This window comes from Anolis carolinensis, chromosome 1 (genome assembly GCF_035594765.1).
Source record: "Anolis carolinensis isolate JA03-04 chromosome 1, rAnoCar3.1.pri, whole genome shotgun sequence".
NCBI lineage: Eukaryota > Metazoa > Chordata > Lepidosauria > Squamata > Dactyloidae > Anolis > Anolis carolinensis.
Genome location: NC_085841.1, coordinates 187,888,359 through 187,903,259, shown reverse-complemented (window position 1 = coordinate 187,903,259; position 14,901 = coordinate 187,888,359). Strand labels below are relative to the sequence as shown.

The window sequence follows — 14,901 nt, the reverse complement described above, 5'->3', positions numbered from 1 at the left end:
TTTGGAAAAGATTTCTAAACATGGGTTGGGCTAAGACGTGTTGAGCTGCAATCTTTGTATCTTAAAATATTCTGAAGTCTCACTGGCATACCAAAGGAGGCAATTTATGGTGACCTCAAAACATCACCAACACACATCAAAATCGTGCATGAGTCAGAGCTTCTGGGTATATGCATGCACATCTTTTGACTCCCTATCACTTGACAATTGCAGCACCCAAATAATGGTTTTCATGTGTGAAGAAACAATAATTTTGGAAGCTTTTCTTCTTTGATTTGCACAAGCCATTAGGTACAAATTACATACCATAATAGATAATACAAGTGAACATTTGATATCTGTTAGGGTTTGGTTCTAGGATCTGTGGATCCCAAAATCTGTGGATGCTCAAGTCTCATTATATGCAATGGCAGGGGAAAATGGCAAAATCAAGGATCAGTTTTTGGATGGGGGTGTGAGAGAGCTATTTTCAGGGAGTAGATGGTTGAATCTGTGGATACGAAAAGCTAACTGTATAGCCAGTTGAATCATCCCTTCAGTTACAAATCTATCTCCTTCCAAACTGCTAGTAACTATTGTAACCACATAACTAGAGCAGCATAATATGTCATTCTAAAGATCTTTCGTATTAACCCTCATCACCTCTTCTTTGGAGATTTTTATATATCCCACTGTGAGTCATTAAACACTGAGAAACTAAATGACAAACATGAATGTGTGAACGAATGGTGAGTCAAAGAGTAAAACATACAGAATATTATCTTTGTTTCATTTGAAAAGATGTCTTTGGTACACATGTCACTTTCATTTTCATTGTCAGATGGTGCCACATTTGAAAATGGGGTAACTTAAGCTTTTATCTGTACCTGCTTTAATAAACATAAAATATTTTTCCACTCTTAGATCAGGGAGGAGAAGAAAATGCATAATTCCTTACCTTGAATAAATTTCTAGCACTGTCCAGACCACATGTGGCAAGCCATAATTTGCATAAGATAGACTAATATGTTTGTGCAGATCTGATATGGAGCAATAGCTTAGAGCCACTTAGCAATATGGGCTCTATCTAGTCTATCAGAATCTCCATCATTATCATCATTATTACTACTACTACTACTACTACTACTACACTTTATCTCCCCAAAGGGGACTCAAAGTGGCCTTTAATACGTTAGGGCTTGCTTACATGGGTCAAAATACCCCAAATTGAGCCAGAAGTTACTCCTGGATGTCCACACAACATTCAGGGGATTCCGACTTGTAACACAGGGTAAAACCAGGCAATCTGATTTTACTCCACATTAGCAGAATTTGGGGAATTACCCAGAGCTTCCCTGAAACTCCAGGGCAGCCCCACATTTTGGAATTGTGTGAACATTAGATCCAATTCTAATTTGAACTGATTCAGCTGTTTACACAGGCCAATGCCACCATCCAGTTTTCCCTGCACCTTACAGCACAGGTAAAAGGGGATGGCACTTACTTTTCCCATTGTCTGTCACCATAGCAATGGCCCCAGAGAGGTTCTAATACAGTGGCTCTCAACCAGTGGGTCCCCAGATGTTTTGGCCATCAACTCCCAGAAATCCTAACAGCTGGTAAACTGGCTGGGATTTCTGGGCGTTATAGGCCAAAACACCTGGGGAGCCACAGGTTGAAAACTGGTTGTAAGTGCTGGGTGCTTTTGCTGATGCCAGCAAATAACTGTTCTCTCCTTTTGGCCATGGTCAGGAGCTCTCTGGAGCTCCACCATCATTGCAATGACAAAATACAATGGAGAGGCCATAGGGTGACCATACAGAGGGTCATTTTGAAAAATTTAAACAACACTGGGGATGATAATTATAGGTTTTGCAGGAAATATATAAAAGAGGCCTTCCTTACAAGGTAAGGTGCACTTTCACATGGGCAGTTTTCATCAGGACTGAAATAGAGAAACAAAAAATTACATGCCCTATCCTTGCTTACTGCAATCAAGATCATTATATTTACCTAGCAGCTAATATTTGCATTTTAAGTTGACATATTATAAAGTGAAGGCCTTCAACCTGAAGCTGGTTGTATGGACACCAGTATTTATTGTTTACAAGGTGTATCATCCCTAAATGTTAGCCATTCTGGCTGGGGCTCAGGCTAGTGGGAGTCAAAATCCAAAACATCTGGATGACATGACACAGTGTAAAGTTGACACGACACATTGGACTGTTTGTAAATGTTTCTGGAAAAGGGACCAAGAAAACACCTCTTTCTACAGCACTGCCTCAGGAAACACAACTACAGCACAGCCATAGCTTGAAAAGGAGGGTGAAGGAGGCAAGCACCTGCATGTCTGCAGCCCTGTCTCATTTATGTCCAATTGAGTTTATGGACATCTGCACTTCCAACTGCTGGGACTCCTATCAACTTCACCAACACAGGAATTGGTGAAGAATGCTTAAGGACTCCATACTATCAAGTCAGGGGAAACTATTGGGTAGGCTGAAGGTAAGATGGGGTAAGATAGTGCTTTGGTTTTCTCCAGCTGAATTATCCTGAGTTCTCTAGATGTCTCTTCAAAGGAGCCTCCTTTGTGGAAACTGTGGCTGTAGCTTGGCTAAGTTCTAAGCAGAGGCCAAGGCTGGTAGACTATCTTCTTTATGCCTCATGTAGAAGCATCTTAAAATGCATACCTGTGATCCGACAGCCATAGAGCTCCAGTCGCAGAGCAATCCCACTGTGCCAATTTTGCGGCCGTATCCTCACAAACCTAGTCAACACTGGAGAATGGATTTTGTTCAGGACTACTTCTGAAGCATCAGTGTTAGCCTGGAACACCTAGAACAAGAAAGGAGGCAGAAGGGAAAATTAGAGAATGTCAATATAGCCATTACATTTCACAACATGAAAACTTTCATCTCCAATTTCGTCAGATGCAGCTCCTGCTAAAGGCTGAGTGTCCACAGTAGGTTTGTTTTCCTGGTCAGTTGACAACATGAAGAAATCATCTCTTGCCCACAGTTTTGTTCTGTTCTATTCTGGCAGATATGTAAATTCAGTCTCAGACAAATCAATTAAATAAAAAGAGCTTCTAGTTTTGGATGGATAAGTCCTTGGCATAATTCCCAGGAGTGCAAGATGTTCAAAACACGCCTAAAATCTAGAGCCCACTTGCCTGAAATAGAGCATACAAGCAAAAATTAGCAGTATTAGTTGAACTACTGACTTTACGCATTTGTGCTTTAGTTTCAATATTTACAAAGTGGGCGTAGTAATGATTATTCTCTTCTGTAAACCTTGCCAATGGAGAATCAAATCACCCTGTTAATAATCGCTGAATTATTGCTGCCGTTGGAACACTTTGGTTTCTGCCACATAAGTAACAATTGCTCCAAAGAGAGGCATGCCAGTCATTTCCCCTTCCATCCGCATTCACTTTCATACATATGCGCACAGGCACATACACACGCTAAAATAAAAACATTTTTAACAAGACCTTAATTTGGTGCAACGTATGTTGCAGCATTATTCAAACAAACTCCTGTCTTACCAGATGGTCATAATCAATAACTACCATATGGACCATCTTTCCTCACCCTCTTCCCTTCGCTACTTTAATAGCTTGGGTAAGTGTCAGCAAATTTTGTTCCAGCCTTTGTCTTCTATGTGGAAGAAGAAGCAGACACAAAGAGCGCCTAGAAAGGAAGAAAGCTCCATTTATACCCTAGGGCACATGAGAAGTTGCTTCTGAGATATGTGATCCACATGCCAGGGGACTGGACTCCTTGTCACTCTACTATAATCTGTGTTTCCCTTGGTGTACTTTGCTCAGTGCAGTGGTCTTCCCTAACTTTGTTTGTGCCTTCCTGTGAATCTTGTTCAATGTTGGATTAAATAGAGCTGAATCCAACTAGCATTGACTGCAAAGGGAGGAGAAAAGTTAAATCACTTAATCTCAGAGTCTTGGGATTCAAGACAAGGCATTGTTTGAAGATCCAATGGCATTTCCCTCATATTTCAGGGGAACCAACATTAAAGGGATAATACAGATGTTTCCTGGATATGAAACAATTAACTTTTAGTCATCTTGGGGCAGAATCAGTTTGCCAGAGTCCATGTATCACAAGTGCAGTGTCCTCTATATGAACCTACTCTCCGCAAGAATGCACGGGATGGCCATTCCCCAGCATGAGGCGTGGGAAGTGAAGCACGGATGCAAACCATGAAAAATCACAGCATGATAGAAGAATGTTTGTGAGCCTCTGGGCAAAAGGCCATTTGTAGACTATACTAGTCTCATATGCTCCTGGAAATTTTAAAGCAGGGCTAGAAGAATGTGTGGTCTCCCTTTTTGGTGCTGTTCAACTCCAGTCAGGGACAGCAGGAGCAAGGGTTCATCAACATCTCTGGCTTCATTAGAAAGGGAGGACAATGCCCTCAAAGATGTGTGAAGGACATTCCTTCATTATTGCGTGTAACAACTGCCAGCCTTTTAAAAATCCCAGTTTGCACACACCTAGACTTGACTTCCTTGCATTTTGATCGCCTTTGTCCTTCCCAATCCATTGTACTATTAATTAACTAAAAAGTTTTTTGGAGGGAAGGGACAAGGGCCATTATGAACAGAAAGTGTTTCCAAAAGGAAAACTTGTTGCTTTCATGCAGTGAATTACTTTCACTTATTTCTGAAACTGGCACAAAAACACCTGGCACTCACAATGGTAACAATGCAGAGATATTGGCAGAGGCAAGGCTGATTTCAGACCTCTCAACTGTGCCTGAACTCTAGCAAATGTCTGAGACTACTTTTGATATTGTTTGTGTAGAAGTGATGCAAAAAATGATTGCAATAGAGAGAACATAATAGCCATCCTGTTTGGAGATGAAGGATTCTGAGAGTGATAATTGAAAAACATGAGCCTCTCACAGCTTGGAGAAGATACTCCTGCATGCAAAGGAGAGTACACAATACATCACCAGATTTTTATATGATTTTGCAGCTGGGTTGCCTTTGGGAATGTTCCTTCACCATTTCCTATCAGTATGAGTAGTTATTATATATTTTCACTATAATTAGTGAAATTTAAAAGTCTATGATTTGTGTGGGGAATGGTTGTCCCTGTAGATATTTTGGCCCAATACTTTTGCCTGGAGGCAGCATAATGCAATGGCTTCAGTATTGGACTATGACTCTAGAACAGTGGTCCTCAACCTGTGGTCCCCCAGATGCTTTTGGCCTTCAACTCCCAGAAATCCTAACTGCTGGTAAACTGGCTGGGAATTGTGGGCCAAAAACATCTGGGGATCCCAGGTTGAAAACCACTGCTCTAGAGACCAGGGTCTGAATCCAGCCATGGAAAGCCACTGAGTGAACATGCAGAAGTCATACTTTAAAACCCAATGGAACAAATCTTGCCAAGAAAAGTATACTATAGGTCTGGTTTGGGATGCCATAAATCAGAGACGACTAGAAGGCACACAACAACTTTCACAGCGCTTTACTGGGCTGCGGTGGTAGGAGCTGTAGTCCAAAACCTCTCAAAGATCATTTTCCTTGCCTTCACCTACAAGGAAAGCACGTCTGTCTTGGGAATTTAAGCACATGAGTTCCAAGAGATTACATCTATAGCCAAATAATACATCACACTGTGTGTAGTAGTGAAGCTCTTGCCTTTAGGAGAGTGAAGTCAAGTGAACGTGTAGTAATGAAGACTTTGCAGGCAAATCTGTGTTGATAATTGGGATTTGGAGTAGATTTAGGGTGGAACAGAAAGCTAATCCAGAGAATATAGATCATGCTGGTACCATTTAGAAACACAGCATGGTTGATGTGTTTTTAATATCCTATTTTACCCCTGCAGAAACCCCCTCCCCGTTCCCTGATCTTTTCCCTTGCTCAGCAATCACCAAATACCCTTCTTCCAGCAGGAAGCCTGGAAGTATCAGTGTCTGCCCTTCTTCTGCACTGATATCTGAGTATGTGGGCGAGGATATATTTTGACACTGCAGTAAAGCCAAAAGCTTTGTGTCAACCCACAAAGCTGATCTGCAGCATGCCACCTAAGAACCTAAGACCAAGGCGAACCCATCTGGTCCTTCTCATTCCTGTCCTTATTTCAATTTCCTTCCTAATCCGATATTGCCACTTTCTCAACTTCTGCTTCAGTCTCTTCTCCAAATTCCTATCTATGTGCCTCTGAAATGTATTTATCTTTTTTCTAACAGGCACCTACTCCTCCGATTTGTTCCATATGGCCATTACTCTGTGTTTCCTTAGTTTGCACACTTGTTTCCTTTCAAAGACTGTGGAGGTTGTAAAGAGAGGTATTGTTTATTTCAAGCAGTGTGCTAATAACTTCAGCAACTCTCGTTTACACTCTAAAGAGAGATGGTGAAATGGGGGGAGAAAGTGGGTTATGGATGTATATCTCCATCAACCTTTTCTTCCAAGGCTGATAAACAGCCCTGAGATACGACTCTCATTTCAAAGAGAAGAAAAAAGGTGTTAATAACCTTACTGGTGCAATACAACTTCAGGCTACATTCATTCATTAGATTCACCATGATTCAGCCAGGTGCCTAATTCCAAACAGATGGGCAAAGCCTAAAGGTTTCTGGCTTTTTCTTTGCCTGACTTTACCTTCAGAAAATTGCAGGATTTAGGTTATGTGTAACTTGCAATAACAATCAGGCAGGGCTCTCCTGGACAGATTGTGCCATTTCAAAGGCCAAGGAGCAACTGTTGTTATCCTGGGCTTCACCCTTTCCTGAGCAATAATTGTGTCCCAACTACTGCACACAGACAAGAGTGATACAGAGCACAATGTCCAAACTGAATTACTTGTAGTATTTCTTCTAAGGGCTTTAAACGGTAACGGTATTATCTCTTAAATTCTAGATAGCTTCAGTGCCTTTGTTGCTCTTCCCATCAATGCCTTTGTTGTGAACAGTTGCCACTAAAAGCCCTCAAGATGCTGTCTTGATCAAATTCCCCAAGTTTGCTTCAGAACTTCAAAATACAAACAGCTTCATGCCATTACTCTCCTTAATGTTTAACCTGTTCAACTATTGGAGGGGGGGGGGACTGAAACAGAAACTTCCAAGGTGAAATGGGGAAGGTGTCTGCGTCTTTTTTTCAAGTTTGTGGTGCTATGAATTCAATGCAGCTAACACCTGTCCTACATGTCATGAAGGATCTGTGGCAGTTCCTGGACCAAAAAGAAGTTAGTCCAACTGGTTCATCAGGGACTAGTACAGCATCATTGATATTGCAGTACAGGACCCAATTCTGACAATGGAGAACCTGTCTAGTGAACCAAAAAACCTCTTCTACTGATTGGAGCCCTCTCTTGATAGCAATGCACCCTATAGCTGATGTGCTCCTCTGCACTGCTCAGCTCTTTCTCCATTCTAGTTTAGCATTTTGGTATTAAGACCCCAAACCTGCTATTTTGATGTAGAGGCAAAGGATTCAGTATGTACATGCAATGGCACTCAGTATCTACTGGGGTTTGGTTCCAGGATCCCACATGGATATCAACATCTGTGGATGCTCAAGTTCCATTATATACAATGGTGTAGTAAAATGACATTCCTTATATAAAATGGCAAACCACTCAAACAAGTGCCAGATAGAGTCTGAGGACCTGTGAAGCTATAGGAGGCACAGGTTTATGCCTATGCGTAGAAAATCAATATTTGCTATTGGGTGGGGGATACAGAACTTGTGGATATGAAGTAGCCACAGGAACAATGGCAGGGAGAAACAGCACTGGGCATTTCTCACACAACACGTAAGAGGAATGTAAAGGCAAGGCATGGACATCCGGATTGCAATCCCACCATCTCCAAGGCACAGCCTGCAAAAATTCTTTTTCATGCATTATAATTCCACAAACTGAGTGACTATGCTGGCTGTGGGGTTCTGGGAGCTGTAGTCCATAAACTTGACTCCCAAATCCTGCTCCAATCAAAGTTATATTAATTTTGGTAAAAAGCAGTGACATCTGGCACTTTCTATGTCAATGGTGCAGTTATTCTGTTTAGAATTTTAGGCCAAATTGTTAACAGAGCTGTCCAGAGTGCTAAAACTATTTTGAAAAAAAAAAAAGATGACCCCTCTAGTGTTCAGATTTAAAACCCAAAGTGGACTCACTGTACTATTGATGTGAAAGCAACCAGCTTATATGTTGTATTATATGCTTACATATCATCTGTCCCTACCTGTGAGGAATCCACCTTTCTGAATAACAGCAAAGGACTCATCCCTGATCTATAGGAATTTAGTGACCAAACCTGTGAATTCATAGTTGATCTAATCTTCACAGGCTTAGTGCTCGGGCATTCAGAATATCAGAACCATTTTATGTTTCTTCAGGCTGACCCCCAAAATCAAAGCATGTTTGGATAGCTCAGGCTCTGTTTCCTCCTTCTGAGATCCTTGAATTTGATCTATTTGCTGAAACTGGCCCACATAACCTCCAGCTTTTATTGAAAAATAAATGCAAAAAGGCAGCTTTCCAAGACACAAAGAGTAGCACTGAACTAAGGGAAAACATACAAGGTCAGAGCTTCCAGAAAGTGACTTTTTGTCACTGTCTTCACACAGTGCTATTGAACATCACATTCTTACACAGATTGGATATATTTGCTCCCAACCATCCTTTATACTATTCTCAGATACTTCAGGCAGTAAGAAAGCATTTCCTCAGTGGTTGATCTAGTGTACAACAGAAATTTTAACAACACTCATGCTCAATTTTGGCCAATTTGCTTTTTTGGAAAGGGTGGGGTGCCTTTTCAACCCAAAGGCCAAACGGAAAGACAGCTAAAGTCTTAAGGGGGCAACCCCAGTGGGGGACGGGTGGGATAAAAATATCAACATATTATAATGTAATGTCTACTACTAACAATTCAGTGTTAGCAGAGCCATTTCAATCATGTAGAACAGTGATTCCCAACCTGTGGTATGTGGACTACCAGTGGTCCGCAGAAATTAAAATATGGTTGCGTCCTCCATATGCACCGTTGCCTTGAAAAGGGTTACAAATCAGTTTTTAGTCAACTTTAGATTCAGTTTGGTTATTAGGGATGCTGATTCAGAAAATTGCATTAGATAGATGACATCAGCTCCAGATTATTAAATATGGTTTTCTGTGGGTGAGAAGATGGCGACTGCTGGATGGTATATGTTCTATATAAGAAACTAGAGCTGATGTGATCTATCCAATGCAATTTTCTGAATCAGCATCCCAAATAACCAAACCAAATCTAAAGTTGACCAAAACTGATTCATAACCTTTTTGGTACTAATGTTGGAGTGTGGTCCCTGATCAAAGTAGTCTCTGGTCAAAAAAGGGTGGGAACCACTGATTTAGAATGTGGGAGATGCTCCACAAAGCTACACTTTTAGGAAACCACAGCAAGACTGGCATTATGGAAAAGGGGGCATGCTTGTCTGGAGAACCTTGGGTGCTGAACTGGGAGAACAGGAGGACAGATACTACTCCATAGTCTGAAATTCTTCATACCTGTTGATCGAGTGAAAGTGTGACCCCTGGATCCCCCAATCCCACAAAAGTATTTTTAAATATTTGTAGTATTTTCCTCAAATTTTGCCTTAAACCACCTACTACACACATGAAAACATTCTCGCCCTCTTTATACGCACATACTATTTCACACACTACCTCCAAATACCTAGCTTTTCTTCGTAGTCATTCTCAAAATAGCAAAAGGAAGAGACATGTCTGCAGGTCTGCAGATGAAAATGGAGCATTTAGACCAGGCATGAGAAACTTCAACCCTCCAAACTTCAACTCTCACAATTCCTAACAGCCAGTAAGCTGGCCTGGAAGGCCGAAGTTTGCCCATGCCCAATTTAGGCCTATTTGCTCAGGGTGGCTTGTGGGAGGAGTCAGGGGAATTGGTCCCTGGTTCCCATGCAGTTGTCCACCTCTACTCTAGTGCATAATTCCTGGCTAGGCTACTCATGAGCCACATGGAACTTGCAAACATTTCAAGTATGGCTTCTGGAGAGCTTAAGATGTTACATATAGCGAGCCTGCTCATCTCCGAAGAGATAAGGCAGGTCTACTCAAGCTAAAACAAAGACACCAGTCATATATTGTCAGCCTTCTAGGACCTTGTCCTAGGTAAATGATTTGATGAAGTCCTGGGTATAAGGTAAGGCCACTGCATTCAATAGAGTAATGTCTGGTGTCACTTGATACCTTCTCTTTCATGAGATATAGCTCTGTGTTGGTGTCTTACGCTTAAGTTCTCCTTTCAAAGTGACTAGACATTTTTGTCTGATGTGCAGCCCCTGTATTCAATTAAAGACAATGAAAGTTGTAATGATAACATATAAGTGATACACACACACACACACACACACATGCACAGACATACATTCCTCTCCTTTCCACACCAAAACAGGCAGTGCTTGTCTTTTGGGTGCAAATTGAACTGAGCACAATCTATTTTGGTTACATGTGTAGATGAGTCAAGGCTTGGCTCTACATGTGGAGGTTTATGCTAATGAATGATCACAGAAAGCAGAGATCCTGTACCCCACCCAGGTTTACAAGCAAGGCTTTGGGAGGATCAGAAGCAACACTGTCTAGAAACTCCAGAAAGAGTGTGCAAACACACACACACACACACACACAGTCATTATACAGTAGGCTGGGCAGGAGAATGTGTGTAAAACTGGAAGCAGAACAGTTATAAATGTTATATCATATGTAGTATCAAGCATTTCAGTGTATTAATGGCTTTTTCATTTCCTTCTCCTATCCAAGCAAAACCCATTTTTGACAGCTACTGCACCAAAGACACCACGCAGCTCTCACCTCACCCCATGCATACACTTAACATTTAGCTCTCTTTCAGGTTACAGACAGAAATGTTATTGAAAATCGATAAAATTCGACTTACATAATTAATTTGCTTTTAAGACACCAAGGGACTGTGGAGAAACGAGACGGGGAGATGGTGTGGATTTTCCCCTCCCTCTTCCCTCCCTATCCTCCCCAATTCTCCTCAAGTGTAAATCAAACTCCTGCTGCTCTTCATGTTAAAATGTTCCCTTGTCAGCTTGGCCTTTTTTAAAAAACCTGCATTAGTTCCAGTGGGTGTGGAAACCCTGCCAGCTGCAGTGTCAGTAGTGAAAGCCAAGAAAATGTTTGAGGGTGGAGAGAGAGAGAGAGAGAGAGAGAGAGAGAGAGAGAGAGAGAGAGAGAGAACGAACATTACATCCAAGAGGCAGTTTATGATCCCAAAGACCCTTCACCTTTATTTATTTTTAGTGCTGGTTTTGTCACCAAGACTTTCAAAGGACATTAAGGGAAGAGAGGAGGGGCTGGCTGGCTTTTCCAGACAGGGACAGGGATTCAGAGGAAACTTCTCTTCCTCTGTGCATGCCTGGGCCTGACTCCCTGGGCTACTCAGATTTAGTGCTGGGTTATGTTAGCCCCATGGAAACAGAAAACGGGTTCAAGAGTCTCAGTGGAAGGGCATCAAGGAGAAAAAAAACCCTGTTTTTCTGATAAAAAGTATTTCAAATGCGTTAGCAGAGAAAATCAAAAGAGAAGACAAACAAGGAATGGCCCCAACTAAGTCTTGGGAAAGTTATTTCTTGGACTATTACTTCCCTAAGCCCCCCATTGTCCACTGTAGCTTTTATTCTTGCATTGGACAAAAATGTTTTTTTACAAAACCATGGGATGGGTGAGGGGAGAAAAAGAGACAGCATTAGGTTCACATAATACACATCATCTTGTCTTCAGATGATATGAGAGGAAATGTTAGTGGACTTTGGAAATGCTCAAGTAGCTTCTGACCTTGAAAATGTCATCCTGGTTCTCTGTGCACTGCATAGCCTTGTACAGTTAAATGTTAATTTGCACAGAAATTGTTTCAAACCTGTGAAAGGAATACCATATATATACTGCCTCACTGTCAGCAGTACAACCACCTCAAATTAATATTTTAGCCTTTTGAGAGTAAACTGGCTTGTTGCATATAATAAAAGGTGTAACATGCATAGACTAGGTGATCTCCCATTCTTTTGCTTTTGGTAAAGTTACAGATAATGGACATCATTGAGATGGTTGCTAAACCCTTATGCAATAAATGTTAGGATGTATTGTCGAAGGCGTTCATAGCGGGAATCACTGTAAGTTACTGTACGTTTTTTGGGCTGTATGGCCATGTTCCAGTAGCATTCTCGCCTAACATTTTGCCAGCATCTCTCAAGATGCCAGGCACAGATGTAGGCGTAATGTTAGGAGATAATGCAACTGGAATATACAGCCTGAAAAACTCACAGCAACACAAATGTTACCCTGTTTCCCCAAAAATAAGACATCCCCTGAAAATAAGACCTAGTAGAGGTTTTGCTGAATTGCTAAATATAAGGCCTCCTCAGAAAGTAAGACCTAGCAAAGTTTTTGTTTGGAAGCATGCCTGTCGAACAGAACACCAGAGCATGCAGGATCGGTAAATGTACATACCATAGATTGATGTTCATGGAAATAATGGTAGTAACAAGAAATTATTGATGGGATTTCATAGTTTGTTTGGTTATGCTGGTTTGTGATGACAACTACTTTACAGTATATAATAAATGTTCATTTTTTTGTTCAACAATAAATGTGAATTCTTCTTCATAGAAAAATAAGACATCCCCTGAAAATAAGACCTAGCGCATCTTTGGGAGCAAAATTAATACAAGACACTGTCTTATTTTCGGGGAAACACGGTAAGATGCTGAACTAGGATCAAGTCCCATCTCTATACTGGTTGGCTTTCTCCATTCTTGTCTCTTCTGGCACTTTGTGTGGTCCCATTATAGATCAATGTTACCACTCCCGCCCCCAAACCCCCAGTAAGTACAGACAGTGTCCAAATTCTGAAAAAAAAGTATTTGTTGACATGTACAGGGAGAACCTACTTTTTGAAAAAGTTACATGAACATCTTACTTCCCAAAGCCAACAGAGTTGGAAAAGAAGTTAGGTTTTAGTGGGAGTTGGGTGGCTACACCTTCCAGATTATAACAGGTAGATTTGGGGATTTAGAAAGTTGTACTCCAAAAACATAACATTTCCAGATGGTGGTTGTCAGCCTGCTAAAGGCTGACAATTAAGATGAAGCAAAGCATTTCTAAGCTGGAGAAGACAAACAGTTTTTTTCTGAGTTCCAGGACTGTAGCCAAGGAACCCCCCCCCCCCCCCCGCCCGAAAATTTTCAGGTTTTAAGAAAAAAACCTGGTTTACTCATGTATTTTAACTGATTAACCAGATCCTCATGAGTGTCCACCGAAATTTATCTGTCTTGAGTGTCCACTGAAGCTTATCGATGGAGCCTCATTTCTAAATTATTTTGCGTTATGGTACCACTCTTCTTGATTCGCTAAATAAAAAGTTTCAACCCCACCCCACCCCACCCCAAAAAAGTCTGGCTATTGTCCTGGGGACCTACCTACCATCTTCTACCATTCCACTCACTCACTTCTTAGAACAAAGAATGATTTCATTCAACGCCTGCTCTCAAATTCATTTTTGCAAAACCAGAAGTCAAAGGTGTGGGGTAGAGATCCCCCTCTTTCTTTGTTCTGCCTCTGTCTTCCCCTCTTCTCAGCCACTTTTTTCACAGCTTCCTCCTCACTGGTTGCAATTGACATATTAATCCTCTGCTCCAGGAAGATTAAGGGCTGCTCGTTCTGAGGTATTACAGATATCCTGGCAGGTGAATGACTGTATCCATTCAACAAGGGGTAAAAATGGACACTTTTGTCTTCCTACTGGAAGAAAAAGAGACGATTTGATGTCGCCCAAGGTGGAAAAGATGTTTGGAGAGCTCAATCCATGCTGTCCCAAGTATCAGGCGTACAAACACCCTTCTACTGCCTTCTCCACCACCCCATTGTCTTCCCCAGCAAATGCAAAACGGCTCTCTATGAAAAGTAATGCAGCGATTCCCTACTGCTATAAGCTCTCATTAATCTTGTTTTTCCTCCTCTTTATTCAACTTATCCCTATTCCCTTGCCTTTGGTGCACAATATCATCGCTGACAACAGCCAGAGAATTGGAAGTCTACTAGGCTTCACAGCTGACAGAAAACCCCAGCCCCCCAAATGTCTCAGTTTCCCTTCCTCAGTACCAATAACAACCAAGGGTGCTTGGGAGGGAGGAGGAAGCAGTCGCTACTTTCTAGAGAAAAATATTATCTTTCCTCTCCAGCTATGCTACACACAGCTTTGGTGTTATCCCTCTCTCTCTGTTTCTTTTATGAAGATGGAGATGTTAGCTGACCTGTTGGTAGCACCAGTTAAATTTGGCTCACAGCCCACCTTACAAATTCAGCTGAGAAAGGGCTTGCTGCATGCTTTAGCAATCTGAGGTGTGCATGCGTGTGTGTGTATACGTGTGTATGCATGCGCACGAGTGCAATTTAACAGGGTTGTTCTCCATTCTCTTCCCCTGCACCTTATGGCACCAAATCAAACTGCGGCAGAATTGACAAATCTTTTTGGCATGACATAGTTGCTTCAGTTTGAGCCATGCGGAGTGCTGCACTGGCATATTACACACACGCACACACACCCTTACAGAATATGAGCATTAAATGTAGACTTTTAGGAGCCCTCTGAAGGAAATCACCCTGGGAGAACAGAGGAAAAAAGCTCTCTCCTCATCCACACCTCCAATCAATACAATTTGGTCATTTTCTCATTTTGTGTTTCCTATAGATGAAACTTGCAATAAAAGAGAATGGGTGTTCCCAACCCAAACACACACATATACAGTTTCTCATTAATGAGACTCCTCATACAAGATTCAACTTTTTGATGAGTTAATTGATGAAAAAGTCTATCTATTCCTGCATCATTATTTCACAGCTGTCAGAAGGGTTGGGAGTC

At 41.5% G+C, this 14,901-nt stretch overlaps 1 protein-coding gene across 3 annotated transcripts in view; it reads right to left on the bottom strand.

Moving 5' to 3' along the window:
- Positions 1 to 14,901, bottom strand: part of nrp2 (neuropilin 2) — a 351,320-nt gene that overhangs the window by 120,814 nt on the left and 215,605 nt on the right. For all 3 annotated transcript variants that reach the window (XM_008114943.3, XM_008114946.3, XM_008114941.3), the window contains one exon: positions 2,670 to 2,814. In XM_008114943.3, the coding sequence (XP_008113150.1) occupies positions 2,670 to 2,814 (145 nt within the window). The remainder of the gene's footprint in view (positions 1 to 2,669; positions 2,815 to 14,901) is intronic.